The sequence below is a fragment of the Haliotis cracherodii genome, unplaced genomic scaffold (genome assembly GCF_022045235.1).
Source record: "Haliotis cracherodii isolate W230 unplaced genomic scaffold, xgHalCrac1.p SCAF_9, whole genome shotgun sequence".
Lineage (NCBI taxonomy): Eukaryota > Metazoa > Mollusca > Gastropoda > Lepetellida > Haliotidae > Haliotis > Haliotis cracherodii.
In genome coordinates, this window is record NW_027266343.1 from 49457420 (window position 1) to 49480352 (window position 22933).

Below are 22933 nucleotides of genomic sequence, written 5' to 3' on the forward strand. Positions count from 1 at the left end.
ACATAAAATGATTTAGTTATATTGTATATACGTCAACATGACAAGTATGCTTCAGAAATGGGGAAGGGGTGCGCACCCTTGTACCCATGTGGGAAATCGACCCGGCCTTCGACGTGGCGGGAGCTAGAAAGCTTTAACCACTGAGACCGCCTCCGCGGTCTTGTGGTAGAGCGTCCGCCCGGAGAGCAGAAAGTCCGGGGTTCGATCCGCCGCGTTATACCAAAAGACGTTAAAAGATGGTACTTGTTGTTTCCCTGTCTGGCGCTCGGCACTAAGGGGCTAAAACAAGGACTGGTCGGCTCGGAGTCAGTATACTGTGTCTGAGTGGGGTATTCATGTTAAACTGCGGCATGGTATCTCAGTGTGACAACGCTATAAATCGGCATCAGTCCGGACTATTACAAGCAGCCACACACACACACACACGTACACGTGCATGCACGTCGCTATATAAGTGCAATCATCTTGGACGCGACTTTGAACCCAATTTCACCTCACTTTAACCACTGAGCTACCCCATCACCCTCGAAAATCGTCATTACTGTAATGATTGTACATTGTAAATCCTATATTCCACATGCGACATCGTAAATAATCGTTGTATAGAATATCTCCATTTAGGAAATACGCATGAAATTCTTATAGACATGTAGGCACGAAATCCACACAACTTATGGCGGGCGAATTACAGCACATGCGCCAGACGATCAGTTTCCCACAAAAATGTCACCGCTGTGTGTTGTCTGAATAACGACCTACATTCGTATAACTCCCCCTATCCCTCTTTCCCTCCACAACTCACCCTCCCACTTCCCTCCTTCACCCCTGCGCGTGACGTCAGCGCGAGGTCAGCGCGGATCCCAGTCCCAACGGTGAACAACATACAGGCTGTGCCAGAAAGCTCATTACTATTCATGAGCTTATGAATATGTATGAAGTAAACGAGGCCAATGCATTGCGGCTACCGAAGCAGACAGCTCCGTTTAAGAGTGGGACGAGACACCTCTCTGCATTCAGGAAATAGAAACTTCACATTTGAGGAATATAGTTGAATTTGAACATGCCTACCACGCCAGATCAACTCTCGAAATATGAGAAGGTAAGTCTATGTACAATTTTGACAGATTGTAGCTTTTGTTTTGTCGTACACAACCGAAAACAAGGGTGCTGTCGCATTCTATATGGATCTATTTATAGACCGAACCAAAACATTTGGAGGATGGGTCAAGGTCTAAGCGTCTTAGAGATAGATATTTGCTTGTTTTATGTTTTTAGGCTGTTCTATGATGTTGTAAGATATTGTGTGGTATTCCATATTGAACGTGTTGTGTGTTTTATTGACTGTTCCGACACAACAAGGCACGATGTGGGCATATGTGGGTCAATGGTATATGCTTTGTATTTACTGAATGTACACACAGCCTAGGGTCACTTAATGTATACATTTATGCCTTTTATGAAACACAAACATAACTTAAACATTGGAAATTATATATTCAATGTCCTCTGTTTGTTTACTTCATATTTTGTTACATATTTCTGCATCAAAAACATCGTGTTATCGTGCTATGGCGATGCTGTGTTCTGATTGGTCAGTTTAGGGTGTGTGGCTGGCACACCTCCACATTCGACTGGGAAGGTCGAATATATTATGCTGCCCTTGTCCCTCACGCTTGGTTCCACCTGACTGATTTTAAAAATGCGTTTCGTCCTACAGTTTGTTGATGTTCTGATGAAACAACTTTCGACCACAAAAAACTCACATGGATCGACTTTGACGATATGACCGACACACACATAGGCTGCCGTCTGTATATGGTGTATTGCTGCAACGCAGTAGCTATATTGATCTGATGAAATGTGCGCGAGACCTGGCAATATAGCACAACCCGGGTATAAAGAGATCAACAAATAGTTCGATTAAACACGTGGCATTATTAATCAACATTGTTTTAAACTATTTAATTCACGTGTGGAAATGTGAAGATTATTTTATGTGGATGGTTTTGTCATGTGTTTGCATTCATGACTGTCCTTTTGACGCGCTATGTATTAATCCCCAGCATCAAGAGTACAAAATTAAAACATTTCTTCATCACCAATTTTTCCAATTTAATTTCACTTTCACTCTTTTCGTTTTTGCAGTAAAATCTTGACCAGTGTCGCTATACGTGTACTTGTTTACGTTCTGATTTTGGTTAATTCTATGAATATCGAAAATTGTCATACTGTATGATGCAATGGTGTCTTAATCATAATGATCTTCAGAAATATATGTAAAATCCCAAAATAATTTGGATCACCGTGTAATACTCTAATGTTCAAAATTTAGAAACGAATAGAACTGTGTCACTTTTTCATGGCCATCATCACCACCCCCAACCCACCCCACACCACACCACAACCTCCCCACCCCACCCCACCCCACCCCACCCCACCCCACCCATATGGCGACCCCTTCATACCCGTGTTCCTGGTCTTCGCCGGTAAACATCTAAAACCTGCATCACTTTCGACTTTTCGCCCACATTAAGCCGACACGCCCTGATATGACTAAAATACTGCTGGCCTATGCCGTAAGTTCACTCACGATATATATGTTATTTGATTGAAGTATACCACGTCCATTATTATGCTAAAGGAAATAATTAACGATTCCTCTGTCAATTACTGCCCTCTGACTTTTCCACATTATCTGCCCTCTGGCATTTACAAAATAAACCAAAAATGTTCGGGCCGCGGATAACGGAAGCCATTCCAGTAATTTTCGTTCTTCACTAGTGTAACAGCGTGTTCAGATGACATCCGAGCCTGTATTGTGGGACGCATTTAGTTTGTTGTATAAGAACTTGTTTGTTTGAAGTAGTCAGAATATAATATCTGTGTTTTCATCTTGTACTGCGCAATATTTTCTTCAGTTTGTCATTTCGACCTATTTTGACTTAATCAGTTTGAATAGCTTTTCTATCGAGTTACGACACAAACAACTATAAATTAGACTCAAGACGAGCACATTTTGGAGCTCTGTAAGCTGAAAAGGTTTGAGGCAATCCACTAGGTTTCGTTTTATTTTAAAATCTTTTTGTTCATTTGTCAAGCAAAACTGCGCGGGGCAAATTTAAAACCCCAAACAATCAAGATTGAAGACTTTGAAGTAACCAGCGTTAAATTGTCCCTAACTACCCAAGAAGCCGTTCAAGGATGAACATGAACCAAATAGGGCGATGTTGTTTGACTGGTGCACAGGGCCACGGATAGCCATACTATACTGACTGTACTGATTACATTTTTTTAATGTAATCAGTACAGTCAGTATAGTATGGCTATCCGTGGCCCTGTGGACTGGTGTTTTACACTGATATACTTCTCAAACGGCGCTGCATCCAACTTTCACACTCCTTGTGTTAAGATTGTATTGGACCCAAGGGGCAGAGGGGCGCCCATGAACATGGCAGTCAGTAATCAAACATATACTACGATAGCTTTACAGACGGTTACAGAATCGATAGGATAGGTCTTCAGCAAACCATGCTTGTCATAAGAGGCGTACTAACGGGATCGGGTTGATGCATGTCATCGTATCCAAATTGCGTGGATCGATGTTCATGATGTCAATCACTAGGTTGCCTGGTCCAAACTCGATTATTTACAGATGGGTGCGGCGTAAAACAACAAAGAAAAAACAAATACAGTAGATTCAGGAGAATGTACATGAATGTTTCTAAGATAGAATTTGTCTTATGATTGGCTCCGCTATTTTGGAAAGTCGTTTAATTGTTTCAACTATTTATAAAATCAGATGAAGCCATGATTCAGGGATGTATTGCTCGGAACACTCTCATTGGACGGGGTACAAACTAGCTACATTTGGGAGTAACTATAATTGTAAGCATAGAAGGTAAATTTACATATAATGTACATTATGCATAAATACATTACCTAATATTTTACAAGATACATAAAGATTTCTATATATCATAAGCTGATTATTTGGCACAAACTGTTAGTGGAAATTGTTATATAACCATTTCCCTGTGAACATTGTCGAGACTACAGCTTAGATCGTACAGTCGTACTCCAGTGTTATGGGCCGACTGTTCTGTGACACAGTCGCCGGGTAATGTGCCCTGACCCCCGGGAGGAATGTATACCATTACACTCCCCGTAGCCTTGCTCCAAGGCTGTACTGAAAGTTAAGTCCATGGATGTATTGTAAGTCTATCCTCCTAATAAGTCAAGATATGTGGACAGTAGTCTCTTATAGGGACAACTTGTTCTTATTGTTTACATCATCTGGAAATTATTATTTAAACTAATATTAATTGTCTTAGAGACTTACGCAAGTCTACACTCTCTGGTACGTCTGGATATATTTAGCACGTGGCACGGGACTGACGAACACCATTGGTGCCACGCTGTTTGTCATTTCAGCATTTTTTTTCCGTGTTCTCAGAAAATAACGTGTTTCTGCGAGTACGTGCTGCTTGGAGTTCCATGTCTCGCACTCAGACCCTGACACAAGACGAATCTATAATGCTCTAGTCTAGAATTATCCGGAATTACTTAGCAGTATCTGAAAATGAAGAGATTCTCTTGCCCCTTTCGATGAGATATTTAAACACAATTTTAGGCAGTAAGATTCTTAAAACATTTTTATTTCGGAGAATAAATGTTAGTGACGCCGACATTCGTCACCACTCGCCCCTTTCCGTAACCTGCAAGCAGCAGTTCGGCTTGTCCCGGAATAACACGAGTTGGTCACGAATGTGACGCCGAAACAAATACGGCGCTCGTATACACCGGCCTCTCTTTACCGAACCTCGACATACTCGCTTCTTATGACATTACGTTCTGATTTAGTGTTCCATTGGCCGATAAACCACTTTCATCTAGATGACAAAAAATACTGTCTGGATTAAAGAGGTTCTACGAAAAAAACCGAAGTATGTCTTTCTTGTTGGAATTATGAAGGAACATCGCTACGATCCACAAAACGATGTTACCATTTCGACCAAGTGACTCCTACGATATAATGTAAACTTGTGGATATCGTATCCATAGTAACGCTGTCTGGAACCTGCGTGTTTGCCATGATTCCTATGTTGTTCAAAAGGCGTGCGTTTGTTCGTACGATCGCACTCAGCAGTATTCAAGCTATGTGATGTACAAATTCGAGTCTGGACCAGGAAAACCAGTGATTGATATTATGAGCAACGGACGATCACTATTGTCGGAATACGATAAGACGCTTTCAGTCACGTCAACGACCCTGACCGCCGCTCCATTGTGTGGCCTCTTACTACCAGAATATGTTGCTGGTGACCAATTCTAACCCTGAGGGACGGTGGGGTAACCTAGTGGTTGAAGCGTTCGCTCGTTACGACGAAGGCCCTGGTTTGATTCTCCACACGTGTACAATGTTTGAAGCCCGTTTCTGTTGCCTCCCCCCCCCCCCCCCCCCCCATGATACTGCTGGAATATTGCTATAAGCGGTGTAAAATCAAACCCACTTTCTCACACACTAACCTGGGAACATTGGATCCAGAAAACATAATTTATTACTTTTATGTTTTCCCCCACTATAAAAATATGTTCTAAAATACGTATCATCTTGATTTGTATTTTATTAATTAACACAGTTTTCACAAGTACAGTCATTTAATGACCTCAGAAGTCTATTAGTTTTATTGTTTAGCTAAGTGCATTTTATAGGATGCGCTCTTAAATATGCCCACCATTATTGTGGCAGGGCCATAAACGTTGTTATACAGTGGATATAAATCACAGTAATATAATATACCACGACAGGTTGATGTATCCGTGAAACTGTACAGTAGTGCGTTGCCAGCCTTAGCACATGTATATGGGGGCATGGATGGACCAGTCGCCTAAGGCGCAGCAATTCGCTGTGCAGAGTTGCGTCCCTTGGGCATACCGGAAACCTGTGATTGTGGGTTCGAATCCCGTTTCGCCTCGATTATGTTTCTAGGTTTGTCAGCACCATACCCCATGCTCATGGGGTTTACCAAAGTGGCTTTCCTCCCACATTAAGCTGGCATATTATATATATACTCTTTTATACTTTTATCTGTTTATCAAGGTATAAAGTGAAATGATAGTCGATCGGTCAATTTCATTTGACGTTATTAAAAAAAATGCCAACTCATCCTGTATTTGCTATCACGTAGTGCCTAGTTTAGTGTATACTCGGAATGAGCTGGTTCTATTACAGCGCTGTGGTTGGTGGAACCCTTGACAGATCTCCATTAAAGCCCGTGTATTGTAGTCTATCGTGAGATTCAACACAACTAACGAGCCACGCCAACCGTGGATCAGGACAATCAAGAATTCTGAACCACTCTAGTTTGTCATCAAAGACCAACTCGACCTTAGTTCATTCTTAACCGAATCGCACACTTACGCAGGGATTAGGTGAAACAATACCACCGGCTCTATAGATTAGTGCCCCACGTCTCAATGTAGTTAGTCATCGGCAACTTGATCCCATATCACCATAGAGGGAACCTGATACAACATTACACTGTTATTCTAACCATTTCATGACGCCAAGTAATAACAGTAATATGACCATGACATAGGTGACGTGGGAGAAATAACAGTACTATAACACTATAGAATCAGGAGCACGTACTGACCGTTTTAAAATATATAAGGTTATGTAATAATTAAAAAATAACTATATAATACAGTCATCTAATAAATTTTATATCAACAACCATTTATCCGATTTTAGTTGGCCCCTGGCTGTGTAGGTTTTAAAAAGCTTTGCTGAGTTGTATTAGTAAAACATGACGACAACACAAGCAGACAGTTTGGGGAGTTACATGACATAAGCAGTGCCATCTGTCGACAAAATCTATTCAAGCACGTCAATATCTAGCTTTGCTCCAAGGCTGTTTTAAAAGGAAAGTCCATTGATGTATTGTAAGTCTATCCTCCAAATAGATATGTGGACAGTAGTCTCTTCTAGGAACAACTTGTTATTATTTTCATAATCTAGAACTTATGATTTAAACTAATAATTATTGCCTTTGAGATTTGAGGAAAATCTAGTAAATACCTGAGATGTATTTAAATATGTATATGTATTTGTGATTTAATGGTGTCAGTGTTACACATTGCGGTCTTTCTTATCCCCCTACTGTACGACGTAGCCGGCAACTGTTGACCACGCCGTCCTCACTACGCTGATTGTGAATGAAATACCAACGCTGCGCTGACCTCTGGTCAGACTTCTGCCAGCAGTGACCACGCACCTGCCTTCCTGGCCCACTGCCCCGAGCTGTTATGACTATTTATATATAGTGCCACAGCAAAGCCCCGCCGTCTCACGCGAGGAACCACGAGACATCACGGTCATCTGATACTACCGAAACAAGGACACACAACAAGACGGTTTTATTACGTTTATTTATGACGTTGATAGTGTTGCTGGTTACTTCAGGGTGTTTAGTGCTTGTTCACATAGTACTATTGCAACTGCTAATTATCCGTCCCAATTACCCTACAGTAATGATAAACTAGCAATATAATTCGTTGTTCGGCCAATGGAAACATTCGGAGGACTACATACATGATAAGATAAGATGGATAAAATAATATTTATTTCAGAAAATATTTCATTACGGAACAAATGCAATATTTAAATGACAAAACATTATGATTCATACATACACATATACAGACAAGTGTATCTATGAAAATTTCATTGATTAAGTAGCCATTGGTATGTTTAGATAGAGGTATCAATTTCAACAACATCGCAGTGAACGTACATCGTTCTCCATAGGAATCTACCTGTTATCCTGACCCGTGAAGATCCGGGGTAGAATAGGTCTTCAGCAACCCATGCTTGCCGTAAAAGGCGACTATACTTGTCATAAGAGGCGAGTAACGATCGAGTGGTAAGGCTCGCTGACTTGGTTGATGCATGCCATTGTTTCCCAATTATGTAGATCGATGCTCATGATGTCAATCACTGGATTGTCAGGTTCAGACTCAATTATTTACATACCTCCGTCATATAGCTGGAATATATACAAGAAGGCGGCGTTAAAAAGCAAACAAACTTGTAATCCTAGTAATCACTAATACTTGTGATTCTACCATGACATTGAAGAATGCTTGATTCTGATTGATTAAAAAGATATGTCTATTTTCCGATTGATACCTATATCAAATTTATCCCTTTAAAACAAAAACTCTGCTTATGAACACATCGATAGATCACTTAAAGACGAGATATTTTATGGATGATCCCTTCTTTATTCTATAATGATCGACGTTTCGGTATAGATCCTTATCCCGTTGTCAAGCACCAGCCACTCGTGCGGGTATAAGGATCTATACCGAAACGTCGATCAAAATAGATTAAAGAAGGGATCATCCATATGCTATCTTGTACTTACTGACACTTACCAACTTCTGAAAAAATGACAAACAGTTCATCGATCCCTAAAAATGGCTGCCGATCACTCATCACTCGATATCGGAACACTTATGAATTTCCTTGGCGAATGCTCCCGCTTCCAAATTATAAAAACGAAGGTTTCGATTCGACAGTGAGACGACCTTACAGAGTGAGTTGCCGATGGACGCCGTTTTAAAGAGGCACTAGTCTCAGGTTTATTAGCCGTCCCAGCAAAGTTGACTCAACCACTACGCATCATGTCCGCAAACCCAGTTTAGCAGTTTACGATGTCTTTGTTTCACACGTCACTGAATTTCAAATCTAGTGCTAGAATGAAAATGGCCTGAATACCGTTCGCCACAGCCCCGCTGCCAGTTTGGCATAGACGTTCATGAGAAGTTCTGTGATGTCTCTTTTTCAATCAAACTTTATTCAGTGCTTGTTTATAGAAAACGGGCCTTATTGTACGAATGAAATACAATTTATGTGGAGTGAGTGAGTGTTTGAGTGAGTTTGGCTTTACGCCGCTTTCAGCAATCTTCCAGCAATATATGTAATCACGGCGGGGGACACCAGAAATGGGCTTCACACATTGTAAACCTGTAGGAAATCGAACCCGGGCCTTCCACATGACGAGCATGACGAGCGAACGCTTAAACCACTAGGCTACCCCGCCGCCAATTTAGTGTTATAACACTTTGGGGGTAAACGAGATTCCTGCACACATTTCAAAACAGTAAGCGACTGAATAGAATATCTATCACACTTGTCTAAGTTGATAACTTTAAATTTAAAAAACGCTTACAGGCGAACAATGGAACTTTTTCTAAAGGTTCTATATCACTGAACCCGCTGAATGTCTGCCATAAAAGTATTGGTTTTACGTGATGTTTCTTTGTATTTGTTGCCATCATCGATTATCCAGTTTATGGATATATACTTGACCTTGACCCGCAGCCGACGGCAGCAACACTATTGATCAAGGTCACATTTTGATCTTTATGTGAGTTGCGGGTGCTACCGGGAGGGTAGGGCATGTCTACCCTTTTCGCGAACACCTGGTGTCATCACTGATCTGCAGTGATCCATTCATGTAGTTGTCACCGCTTTTTTGCCATCACGCCCTATGGAATCTGTTTCGTCTGGCTTGTTATTCTGATTGAAGTTTTATCTAACCTCATTACAGAAAATTTCAACACTAAATTGAAACAGGGCAATATTTCATCATCATGTGTTTAATTTGATCGGGGAATGATATTGTTTGTGAAAATGGGAAAAGTAGATTATTGATGAAAACAAGAGGTCATCAATGTGTCTTACATTCACGTGCAATTCCAGAAAGAGTCGATGTCTTCAGCGAATGTGAATGAACCTGTATGACATATGTTTGCCAGAATTTGACAAGTATTTCATCAGGCTGTCTGACGCTATGTGAAGCTTCAGTTCTGTACCTACTGTGTAAACACGGCGTGTATGCATAGTCTGCTGTTCCAGACGTATACCGCTACTGCGCATGCGTGATTGATTCTCTGGGTAAGGTGATATATATGAATCAATGTTCAAGCGGATGTACAGTGTTGGCTTACGGGGACATGATCAAACTCGAAAAGAACAAGTTTACCTTCCACGTATGTCAAACTTATCGAGTAATATATAGTTCAAGCTGGTCTATGAGCAGCGAATTAAGTTACATACGTGGATTGTTTGAAACCGGTTTTATCCTATTCCCCAGCATGTTTACAATATAAACAATGTGTATGGAGCACTAGAGAGTGAGTGAGTGAATATATTTTAACGCCGTTTTGGAAACTGTTATATCACGACGGGTAAGCTTGGCGTTGGACGAAAGCTCGAAGTGATGCAGTGTCTTGGACGTTTAACACTTCGGTGAAACCCAAGAGCACGTACATGGTGCTGATAAACCAAGAAACATGATCTGGCGAAACTGGGATTCGAATCCACGACCATCGGTTTCTTGTACGCCAAAGCGAACCAACTCTACACAGCGACTTGCGGCGCCTTTTTTGGACAACTCGGCGACCCGTGTACCTGAAAAAGTTATGAATGGTACATGCTTCAGCATTGAAGGGTTTAATTAAAAAAAACCTGTGTAAAATAGTGTAGATATTGCTAAGAAAATTTAGAGTAAAACATATTTCCATTGAATAAACATGACACCCATTCAGCGCTGGTGGCGATAAGAGAGGCAGTCATTGACAATTTTACCCGAGTGTAACCTGATTCAGATAACAGTTCGACCCGTGAAGATCCTGGGTAGAATCCTGGGTCTTCAGCAATCCATGCTTGCCGTAAAAGGCGACTAACGGGATCGGGTGCTCAGGCTCGCTGACTTGGTTGATGCAGGTCATGTTAGTAGAACTCTTATGCAATGTGGCGTGCACGCTCTGTTTCTATATTGTGATCACCGGGTTTTGATTGAGAGAAATGCACCCTGTCCTTTTTATTTTACATTTGGTGAGGTATGGTTCTAAAATAATGGGTTTTCTAAACGTGATTGTAAATTAAAATTTCACTTTAACGAAACGATGCATGAAGCTCCAATCGCCTAACGGATGGTTGGTATCGTTTTTGTGGATCACGCCTGTTTAAGACACAACGAAATGATGTCAGGGAGTTTCGCTATACGTATCCAATATATAAGTTCTATGCGCCTGTGAAATGTGATCTTGGTGCATTGCTTCAGTAGAACTTGGACGAGGTACAGCTACCGAGTATGTCAAGGTTTTCTAGACTGATGTTTTAAAACAACTCCGGTTATTATACAAGGTTAGGTTCGTCGACTGGCAGGGGGGAGGGGCTTGTTGGTTACTGACGAGACTGGTGTATCACGCGAGGGGGTCAAGGCCGAACGACAAGTCACATGGTCTGGCGCTTAAAACCAAGAGTTACGTAGATAACACTTATTGTTCAGTCTGCTCGGTAACGGAATATCCCACTGACCCATCGCTCGACTTCCAACCCTTTCGCCCTTTGCTGAAAACGATTGGCCCAGTGGATATTCCGGACAAAAGTCAACATGAGTTTGGAAATTAACAGGATGTGTAAATGCGACGTTGATTCAGAATGTTTTTGCGAGGTAAGAAACCTATTGGTGTTTATCCAACTCACAATTGACTTACATGACGACCAAATGCATCTTCTGAACATTGCCGCTTGCTTCCTGGACCCACGTTAGAAGGAATCCTCGTGTCTTCATTGCATGTGTTACTGTCACACTGTTGCTTAACTGGTTGACCATCGACATTTCGAGACTTGCAGAAGCCTTGCAGTGTGTCTCTGTACGTAGTTTGTCTGACATCTTAACAGCTGCTCGACAGCTCACTCCATAATCCAACCTAATTAACGGTTTATTCTTGGAAAATCCAATCACAGATTGTGTAAGACGAGACGTTCTTATGGTCTTCCACATCCACCTCTTTGATTTCCCCTTTCGTCGCGAATCGACTGAGAAGTGATAGCAATGAATAAACATTGCTCACTGACAGAGGGCCCAATTTACCACGACAAACAGGTGACGTACACACTTGACGGCATTCGTTATAGAGGCTGAATTACATCCCTGGTCAAGACGAACATTACACACTTTAATCAGGACATCCAACATGTCCAGTGCAAACTTCGTTTAAAAAAAACCCAAAACCATCTGACTTTCTTAAACGGAGCCCTGTCAATGCTGCAGAGGGTTTTATTCTGTATCCGTTACTCACTGTCTAACCCGTGAAGATCCGGGATGGAATAGATCTTCCATAACCCATGCCTGTCGTAAGAGGCGACTAACGTAGTCGGGTGGTCAGGCTTGCTGACTATGTTGACTTGCTTGATGCATGCCATCGTTTCCCAATTGCGGAGATCGATGGTCATGATGTCAATCCCTGGATTGTCTGAACCAGACTCGATTATTTACAGACCGTTGTCATATTGCTGAATGCCACTTTAAACAACAAACAAACTCAATGCCTCGAGGGTTATATGTTGTTAGGAATATAACCCTTCCCTATATAGCTCATAAATTTGGAGAAATGTGCTTCCATGAACCTGGGTGTTTCCAAGGGTGTTTTGCCGTTCACTAAATGCATTATGAAGCATAGTAATTGTGCATTACCTTAAATGCCAAACATCAACGCCAGAGAATATATTCAGTCTCTGCTATCCACCGAAGTCCTCCTATAATTAAAAAAATGCAGTTTCGTCATGAGGAAGGGATCATCATGGTTATTTGTCCGATTGAGTTGAAGTTGAAGTGTGCGTGTACCCGTGTGTGACATACGGGTTCTTTTGGCATCGCGGGTCAAGGACCAGACTGTTGATGACCTTCATGAAGGACGACGCTTCAACTGGAACCCCCCTGCCTTGTGTGTCCCTCTGACCCATATAGGCCGCCACGCGTACACACGCCCATCGTGTTACCAGACATAGCTCCACTCTGCATAATGGGTCGTGTTTTGTATATAAAATAAAAAGTGAACCGCCTCGATGGTAATTTGATGCAATGTATGGCCTTTGTTGAACATTTTCAGTTTCCATGTTTATTCCTATTGAGGCCCCCTTCCTAGTTGCACTTGTTGCATTTATTGGCGTTTGCACATGGTCTTACTTCGTTTTCCCCTTTCTTTCAGATTGAGGCTTTTGTCAAGGGCTTCAAATTGTCAACCTTGACCTACAAGCGTGTGATGCATTTGCTGAACCAGGAGATGAACAATGGGCTGAAGGAACAAACTCACCATGTGGCGGACATCAAGATGTTCCCAACGTTTGTCAGATCCCTCCCGGATGGATCAGGTAAGGCCTTAAGGACATAGGAGTAAGGTCTTTGAGGAAGTGTTGGAGTAGAGACATTGAAGAAAAGACATTTGAGTTTCGAATTAAATTACACCCATTAAGGGTTTACAGAGGCCACTTTGCCAAAGCAGTTTGCTAAAGAACATTGCGGGCACCGGAGTAAGGCCACTGCGGGCGAATATAATTTTTTTACTTGTATTTCACCTTCGTTTGGTCATCAGATCAGTCTTTGTTTTCTTCATTTTCAAGAATAAGTTTATGTCCTTTTCTCTAGAAAATGGTGACTTTCTAGCCCTTGACCTTGGCGGCACGAACTTCCGGGTGCTGCTGGTAAAACTGAACAAGGGCGATGTGGACATCCAAAGCAAGACCTACCTTATACCCCAGAGAATCATGCTCGGCACAGGACAGCAGGTGCGTGGATGAGGGTGGTGGGAAAGGGGAGGATGGTGCTGTTTGATCATGATGTTATTTTCTTTCTTTACATATTCTATCTGCATCACTATGTTATATGGGTGAAGGTATGTTGATGGTCTTGTATTTTATTGTAGTTGTTCGATCACATCGCTGACTGCATCGGGAAGTTTGTTCGGGATCACGACCTGGTCGGACAGAGGCTGCCCCTAGGGTTTACCTTCTCCTTTCCCTGCAGACAGGAAGGACTGGCCAAAGCGAAGCTTTCAAAATGGACGAAGGGCTTCCGGTGTGAGGGTGTTGTGGGTGAAAACATATGCCATCTGCTGCATGAAGCGCTCCTACGCAGAACGGTATGAGGAGATACAATATGTCTGGTATTCCCGCCTTTATTTGGCTGGGTATTGCTTAAAACCATGGTCATAAGCTTTTCAACTGTGTATCTATACATATTCCCATTTACAAGTGCCGTGTAATCATTTCTAGACGTATGTTCGTGTGTTAGTGGTATTAGTTTGTGACTGGCGTGAACTTGTGTTGACATTTGTGTTACAGAATTGTGACGTTGAGATAGTCGCTATCGTCAACGACGCCGTGGGAACGTTGATGTCAGCTGCACACACAGACCGACAATGCGAAATCGGACTTATTTTGGGTAAATATGTTCATAAAAACCTGTTGTTTTTTTCTTGATAAAGTAATGTGTTTAGTGATAACAAATATAATATATTGGAAAAAAACAAAACTGACGAAGCTCCTCCTTTCGTAACAGGAACCGGATGTAACGCCTGCTACATGGAGAAGTTGGACAATGTTGGATTGTGGGACGGGGACTACGACCACCCGGAACAGGTATGTCACGTGTCAAACCATGCCATATGCATTCATCACTTCGGACTTTCCTCCCACATTAAGCTGACACTCCGTGATATAAAGGGATAACTGTTCAAACCGCCTTTAACCCAACTCACTCACTTATTACGCACGCACGCACGCACGCACGCACGCACGCACACACACACACACACACACACACACACACACACACACACACATATATATATATATATATATATATATATATATATACAAGGACTTTGTTTACAGGCAAAGGGTGTGTGGTCGTTATACCTTTGACACAATATGAACAGAATGTGTTCCTTGTGATATATGTATAGCGCAACTTTTTAAGCTCATCGACCAGAGGACTGTTTGTGGGAAGCATAACAATGGCGGCTTGATTTGATTCTGGGAAGGGCAGCTGTTGCACAGTAATACGCCTCGGAGGACATATGTTTAGGATGGTTGTTCTCTATACCCTATGAAATCGCCATAACGCTGATGTCTGTTTCAGGTCATCATCAATACTGAGTGGGGCGCGTTCGGAGACAATGGCTGTCTGGACTTTCTCCGAACTGAATACGACCGCGAGTTGGACACCTTCTCCATTAACCCCGGGAAACAAGTGTACGTTGAAACCTACATACACGTGACTAAGATGAAACAATATATACAGTAAACTTCGTTTATAACGAACACGCTTATAAAGAACTGACCGATACAAGAAACTTTTTTTTAGTCCCGGCCATTTTTGTATATATGCTGTATATATGCTTATAACGAACTACGGTTATAACGAACTAAAATTTGTGGTCCCTTTGAGTTCGTTATAACCGAAGTTTACTGTATGATGAACCTCAACACTGTATATACCAATCAAAACAAGTTAAAGAACACCTACGATTGGAAGGCTGTGTGATGCAGTATCCACCAGTCGTGAAATGTTCACCACAGTCATATGAAACACTGGGGTATCCTTTAACTTCTTTTTAGTAGTCTATGAATCCATGTTCAAGGGAAGGCGCTATTTCATTGTGCGAGAAACATGAGGATATGACGTCAAATATTCAAATAGAACTAAACTAATAGCTTTCTGTTGATTATCCCTTTGTTTTTTATCGTTTCAACTACATTTGGACATTCTGAGAAGTTGGTTGATGGATCAAATATTCTCGGGAAAGGCTTCATTCTGACAAACTCACTGATTAAATATTCTGCTGAAATTGCGGGTTTTCATATGATTGGAATCTGAATTTGTACGACTTGATACCTTTGGGGTTTTGGTTGATAATATCTCATGTGATTAAGACACATGTCGTCAAAGATATACAATCACACACACGCACACGCACACGCACACGCACACGTACACGCACACAGTGCGTTACATTACGGGGAACCTACGGAGATGGCAGTTTGGTTGAGGGTTACTAATGGCGGATATTTGTTTCCAGATTAGAGAAGATGATCTCAGGGATGTACATGGGAGAGATTGTCAGACTTGTCCTTGAGCGTCTCGCCATGGAAGGTCTCATCTTTCGCGGGGCAGACAGAGATTGCTATTTATTCGAGAGGGGCAAATTCTACACCAAATACGTCTCCGAAATCGAAAGGTAAGCTCTCTTATTCTTACACTTCTTTCTGTTTTAGTAGTCATCCTCTGCAAGACGTCTCATTTATGCAAAGAATTAATCCTACTTTGGTGGTTATCTGAACAATCTCTCACACACCTATTGTTGATTATGTTGTAGCGACCATGACGAATTTTTCCGCAACACCAAACAGGTCCTTGACGAGATTGGTGTAGAGAACTACACGACAGAAGACTGTAAGATCGTCAAGTACGTCTGCACCCTCATCTCGGCAAGAGCTGCATTCCTTTCAGCTGCTGGTGAGTACTTCCGGTCACGTGATTACCATATCAGGTTTACAGTCTGGTCTATGTAGGGCGGTGAGATATGAGTTTAAGTTTTGAGAAAAACGAAACATTTTACCTATCAGAACGTCCACATCTACTTTGATGGTTTATCAGCTCTACCTCTTTAGAATGATCACTGAATATTCTCTGACTGGTCACTGATTGTGCCGTGACTGTGTATTATCTTATACTGATTGTTAACCGATTCTCTGGTCTCATTGCCTGGGGCTGACATTGTACTGATATTCGATTGCCTTTTACTGATTGTGTAGCAGTTTCTTCATTGTCTGGTGCTGATTGTGTAGCAGTTTTTCATTGTCTGGTACTGATTGTGTAGCAGTTCTTCATTGTCTGGTACTGATTGTGTAGCAGTTCTTCATTGTCTGGTACTGATTGTGTAGCAGTTCTTCATTGTCTGGTGCTGATTGTGTAGCAGTTCTTCATTGTCTGGTACTGATTGTGTAGCAGTTCTTCATTGTCTGGTACTGATTGTGTAGCAGTTCTTCATTGTCTGGTGCTGATTATGTAGCAGTTCTTCATTGTCTGGTACTGATTGTGTACCGGTTCTTCATTGTCTGGTACTGATTGTGTAGCAGTTCTTCATTGTCTGGTACTGATTGTGTAGCAGTTCTTCATTGTCTGGTACTAATTGCGTTCTCGCCTCTGCAGGGCTTTCCACTCTGATCAACAAGAAGAACAAAAGTGACATGACAATTGCAGTAGACGGGTCCTTGTACCGCTTCCACCCCCGCTTCCACAACCTCATGAGTCTCAAGATGCAGGAGCTCGTCAAACCTGGGCTGAAGGTACGTGCTCTGCCTCCTCACAGATGCATCATTCCACAACATGGAAACTGTCAGATATAGGGAACAGGTTATATATAAACATACAGGAAATCTTACAGTATTTCGGATTGATAGGTGTTGTTGAACGTTGCACACACTTCAAACTTTCTTTGAACTTTTTTTAAACAATGCATTGATTGAACATTAGATTAATTAGTGGCGGTCAGGTCCTATTGCTGGTTTGACCCATCATCATATATAACACAAGGATTATTCATTCTGATTCCATTGTCTTGACCACATTAAATTTGAAGGTAACAACAGTTATTGTGTTACTAGGGAATAACCTACTATATCCCATCTTTCAGTTCCGGCTCCAGCTATCTCACGACGGTTCAGGAAAGGGCGCTGCTCTTGTTGCTGCCGTTGCTATGCGACTGAGAAACACGAAAAAGCAGGAATGTGTATGAGGAAAAGCACACTAGATGGCGCTGTAAATACTACTTTGCAAATGGCAGCATTTAACTATGTGTATATATCTGCTACTGACGCCCGAATGGTCATAATATGTTTGCCCTCTTTGGCCGGCGAACAATGCAAAATACTCTCCTTCTCTTGTTGGGAAAGGAAGTGGACATGACACGTTCGAGTTGCCGCCATTTCTCAGCTCCATCCTGTGCCTTCCGGTACACTGCGCATGACATAATGGACTGTCTCTCCGGAAGTCTTTCTGAACACCCATACTCGCAAAGAAGTCGACAACTCCTGAACCCCTTTGTTTAAATTACATGTATGCTGAAACTACCGTAACTGTCTGTGATGATGTGCTGGTGGGAGAAATAACTAACAGAAGGCCGGGGAGACAACTGTAACTGTGATAGGTAGCGGGCTGTGTTGTCTCCCTTTGATGAAGGACAATTTCAGTTGACCGTGAACTGAAGTGTGTGAATGGAGAGCAAGAGAATGTGTGGTCGGCTTCGTGTGGTAGTACTCTGAAACGCTTGTGGTTCCTGTAGATGTAGAGCTGTGCTTGCGTCTTATAGCTTTCAGAGAACAAACATCTGATACCGGCACTGATCAAATTGGTGCACTGTTGTGACTGTGGCATTTGCGCTTTCTGTGCCGTGACTGCAACTATTGCCGTGTGTTTATAATTTACCAGTTAAAATATGTTAGCTTTAACCCAGCATTATAATGGCAGCTACTATCCATATTTCGTTCCGTTTCTAGCGGTGCATGATGCTTAACACTTTTACTGGTAAATCATCCCAATAAGCCCTACAGTGTATATACTTTGTAGATCTCGGGGACGTTAGTGCCAGCTCTATACAACGTGACACGTGACAATGGCGTTGCCAGGCAACGTCAATTTTATTTGACATCTTAACCCCTTCATCTGTGATTGACGAAGTGTAGATACCGCAACTCATTAATAACAGAACAAATAATGAAATGTTGTTATGTTTTGCGACTACCCTGGTTTTTGTTTTGTTTGAAAGAGCGACATGCTGATTTGGTAGTTTTATGCGTGTTGATATGTACATATTGTTTTTATTGTAAGAAATAATAAAGCTATGTGGATTGTATACTCATGCCAATATACTCCAGGTGGAGAGGTCAGTTTTGGTTTGATTGATCAAGCTCGCAATGTACATACGTCGGCAGATAACTTGAGAGCAATTTGTAATATTTGTCAATCTTGGCTTGCTCCTCCCGAATCTCTTACTAATGTTTCTATGTAAATTAAGCTTTGTATATACCAAATAAAGATGTAAGAATTGACTTTTGAGTCTGTCTTTTATGTTTGTTTGTTGTTTAACGCCGCACTTAGCAATAGTGAGCAATAGACGGCCGTCTGTAAATAATTGAGTCTGGGCCAGACAATCCAATGATTGATGTCATGGGCATCGATCGAAGCAATCGGGGTACGATTGCATGCGTTAACCAAGTCAGCGAGCCTGACCACCCGATCCCGTAAGTCGCCTCTTACGACACGCATAGTCGCCTTTTACGGCCGTCTTTTATGTAAATGTAAAGATATGGTTCTAACGCTACAAGGGCTGAGGCCTACTTGAACAGGGCTTGCTTTCATAGAAAATAGTTGTAATTTGAAATGGAATCTGACAAAGTTACAGACATCTTAGTGCTACGGCTATCGTAAATCTGTGTTATAGTATTGACGTTACAAACATTCCACTGTTCCGGCAATTGTAAATCTGTGTTATAGTATTGACGTTACAAACATTCCACTGTTCCGGCAATTGTAAATATGTGTTGGAGTATTGACGTTACAAACATTCCACTGTCACGGCAATTGTAAATATGTGTTGGAGTATTGACGTTACAAACATTCCACTGTTACGGCAATTGTAAATATGTGTTGGAGTATTGACGTTACAAACATTCCACTGTTACGGCAATTTTAAATATGTGTTAGAGTATTGACGTTACAAACATTCCACTGTTACGGCAATTGTAAATCTGTGTAAACGTCTTGACGTTACAAACATTCCACTGTTACGGCAATTGTAAATCTGTGTTATAGTATTGACGTTACAAACATTCCACTGTTACGGCAATTGTAAATCTGTGTAAACGTCTTGACGTTACAAACATTCCACTGTTACCACTTCTGTAAATCTATCTATGTTATAGCATGGACGTTTTATAAATATCCTCATGCTACGATCGTGCATGGCGGCCCAAGTTACATTGGCGTGATATGCAGCTTGGCAAAGAGTGAGTGAGAGATTTGGGTTAACACAGCGTTGAACAGTTATTTAACCGTACAGGTTTCATACATGTCAGTCTGGTTTGAGAGAATGGTGTTTCTAAGGCGTAAGATTGTTTTGTTGGTTTTGAAGCCACTTGTTTGTTTGCTCTAACCCGGATCTTCAGTCAGCTCATCAACCATGACGTTCAATCAAACAATGTTCAGAAGTCCCCCCCCCCCTCCCTACCCCCTACCCCCCACCCACCCCCCCACCCCCTCGAATTAAACTGAATAAAACACGGAAGTGCAACATATGTCCTGACCACGCCCACTTGCACAAAGCGCTACAACTATTGTAAGCCTATGTTAAAGTATGGGAGTTACGATCATCTTAGCGCTAAGATGGCTTTGTGCAAGGGGCCCTGAATCATAGCAAATAAACATATAGCTCTTCTGTCCCTATCATCCTTTACGTATGTGTTCCGGGTGACCTGCACACATCATGGGCCAGTGGTTCCCCCTGGATAGAACCTAATCTACCCCAGGATTGTGCTCCCTAAGTTTCTAAGGCCTGGCGCTACGAGTACTCGGTTAATGCAACCTGTGAAGGCCCGACAATGGTGTGCCTTAACTGACTATCGCTTAATGTTCCATACTGTATCTTTGACGTACATATTACTATTTTGAACCAGGGACCATGCTGTATGTACATCACGTGACACCCGCCCCTGCAATTCCATGAACAGCAACTTATCAATTACAAGTCATCAATCCCCGCTCCCACCGCATAACGACCACACTTCCTTGCTGACCACCTCGCCACTTCATGCCCACCCAAGCAGCGCTAAATACTGGCTCTTCTCTCGGCTCCACCCCCTCATCATCCAATTCTTAGTAGCTCTTACCCTCGCCATCTACTTCACACCCATCCACCGAACCTCTCCATCCAACACTTTCCACCAACTTCATATAACACCACCACCTACCTAGCCACCCCCCGACCCCATCTCTCCATCCCATACTCCCCATCTCCTTCATAACACCACCACCTACCTACCCACACCCCGACCCCATCTCTCCATCTACTTCATAACACCACCACCACCTACCTAGCCACCCCCGACCCCATCTCTCCATCCTATACTCCCCATCTCCTTCATAACACCACCACCTACCTAGCCATCCCCCGACCCTATCTGTCCATCCTATACTCACCATCTCCTTCATAACACCACCACCTACCTAGCCACCCCGAAACCCCTATCTCTCCATCTTATACTCACCATCTCCTTCATAACACCACCACCTACCTAGCCATCCCCCGACCCCATCTCTCCATCCTATACTCACCATCTCCTTCATAACACCACCACCTACCTAGCCACCCCCCGACCCTATCTGTCCATCCCATACTCCCCATCTCCTTCATAACACCACCACCTACCTAGCCACCCCCCGACCCCATCTCTCCATCCCATACTCCCCATCTCCTTCATAACACCACCACCTACCTAGCCACACCCCGACCCCATCTCTCCATCCCATACTCACCATCTCCTTCATAACACCACCACCTACCTAGCCACCCCCCGACCCTATCTGTCCATCCCATACTCCCCATCTCCTTCATAACACCACCACCTACCTAGCCACCCCCCGACCCCATCTCTCCATCCCATACTCCCCATCTCCTTCATAACACCACCACCTACCTAGCCACCCCCCGACCCCATCTCTCCATCCCATACTCCCCATCTCCTTCATAACACCACCACCTACCTAGCCACCCCCCGACCCCATCTCTCCATCCCATACTCCCCATCTCCTTCATAACACCACCACCTACCTAGCCACCCCCCGACCCCATCTCTCCATCCCATACTCCCCATCTCCTTCATAACACCACCACCTACCTAGCCACACCCCGACCCCATCTCTCCATCCCATACTCACCATCTCCTTCATAACACCACCACCTACCTAGCCGGCCCCCGACCCTATCTCTCCATCCCATACTCCCAATCTACTTCATAACACCACCCCCTACCTAGCCATCCCCCAACCCCTATCTCTCCATCTCCTTCATAACACCACCCCCTACCTAGCCATCCCCCAACCCCTATCTCTCCATCTCCTTCATAACACCACCCCCTACCTAGCCATCCCCCAACCCCTATCTCTCCATCTCCTTCATAACACCACCCCCTACCTAGCCATCCCCCAACCCCTATCTCTCCATCCCATACTCCCCATCTACTTCATAACACCACCACCTACCTAGCCATCCCCCAACCCCTATCTCTCCATCCCATACTCCCCATCTCCTTCATAACACCACCACCTACCTAGGCAAATGCCCCACACCTTTCTATCCATCCATCCACCCACCCACCCACTTACCTAGCCATCGCCCCACCCCTGCCTCTCCATCCCATACTCCCCATCTCCTTCATAACTCCCAGCCCTAAAATGTTGTATTTTTGCCCTCTGTAACTATCACATTAATTACCGAACCTATCTCCCAAACCCACATTAATTACCGAACCTAACTCCCCCACCCCACGGGTCAGATCAACCGGTATTTACAGACACAATTCATAGTTTTGGTGCCCACGTTATTGTATAGAATAATAATGATATACAAACTTGTATTGTCTATGAAGCACATTCAATAACGATGTAATCACTATTGATTCCACTAAGAGAATCATATTCAAGTGATTTCTCAGACTTCAACCAGATGTAATGGTTGATATCTAACTTTGCGTAAAGACCTACAGTTGCGTCAGTGGTACAAACACAAGATGCGCCTTCAGACCGACCAATGATTCCTGGCCAGAATTAACTGCAACAATAGGGCGAAGGCATTATAATGATATAATCCCGAGTCATCAATACAGTAGGATAGTTATCGATGTCATGCCCTCCAACACATGTGAACCCAACTCCGCCCATTGACGGAGGCTGAATGGTAGTCATTGCTAGAACCAGTGTTGAATAATGTCGAAACATCGATCTATCTACAGATAAGA

At 42.8% G+C, this 22933-nt stretch overlaps 1 protein-coding gene across 2 annotated transcripts; it reads left to right on the forward strand.

The window, feature by feature from the left end:
• The first annotated feature begins 943 nt into the window (after positions 1-943).
• Positions 944-18970, forward strand: LOC139453294 (hexokinase type 2-like). 2 transcript variants are annotated; one of them, XM_071234940.1, is made up of 11 exons: positions 944-1099; positions 13069-13231; positions 13506-13645; positions 13783-13998; positions 14201-14300; positions 14418-14497; positions 15000-15112; positions 15940-16098; positions 16237-16376; positions 17073-17209; positions 17557-18970. In XM_071234940.1, the coding sequence occupies exons 1-11, from the start codon at positions 1061-1063 to the stop codon at positions 17656-17658; spliced, it is 1389 nt and encodes a 462-aa protein (XP_071091041.1). In that variant the 5' UTR covers positions 944-1060; the 3' UTR covers positions 17659-18970. The 2 variants fall into 2 exon arrangements, with proteins under 2 accessions (XP_071091041.1, XP_071091040.1); XM_071234939.1 differs by lacking the exon at positions 944-1099 and adding an exon at positions 11322-11528.
• The last annotated feature ends 3963 nt before the right edge of the window (positions 18971-22933 follow it).

Excerpts from the sequence above, each read along its gene's own strand:
- LOC139453294 (XM_071234939.1), top strand. The coding sequence starts at position 11,469 with ATGAGTTTGGAAATTAACAGGATGTGTAAATGCGACGTTGATTCAGAA. Across the intron at positions 11,529-13,068 it reads ATTCAGAATGTTTTTGCGAG|ATTGAGGCTTTTGTCAAGGG; the intron begins GTAAGAAACCTA and ends CCTTTCTTTCAG. Across the intron at positions 13,999-14,200 it reads AAGCGCTCCTACGCAGAACG|AATTGTGACGTTGAGATAGT; the intron begins GTATGAGGAGAT and ends TTTGTGTTACAG.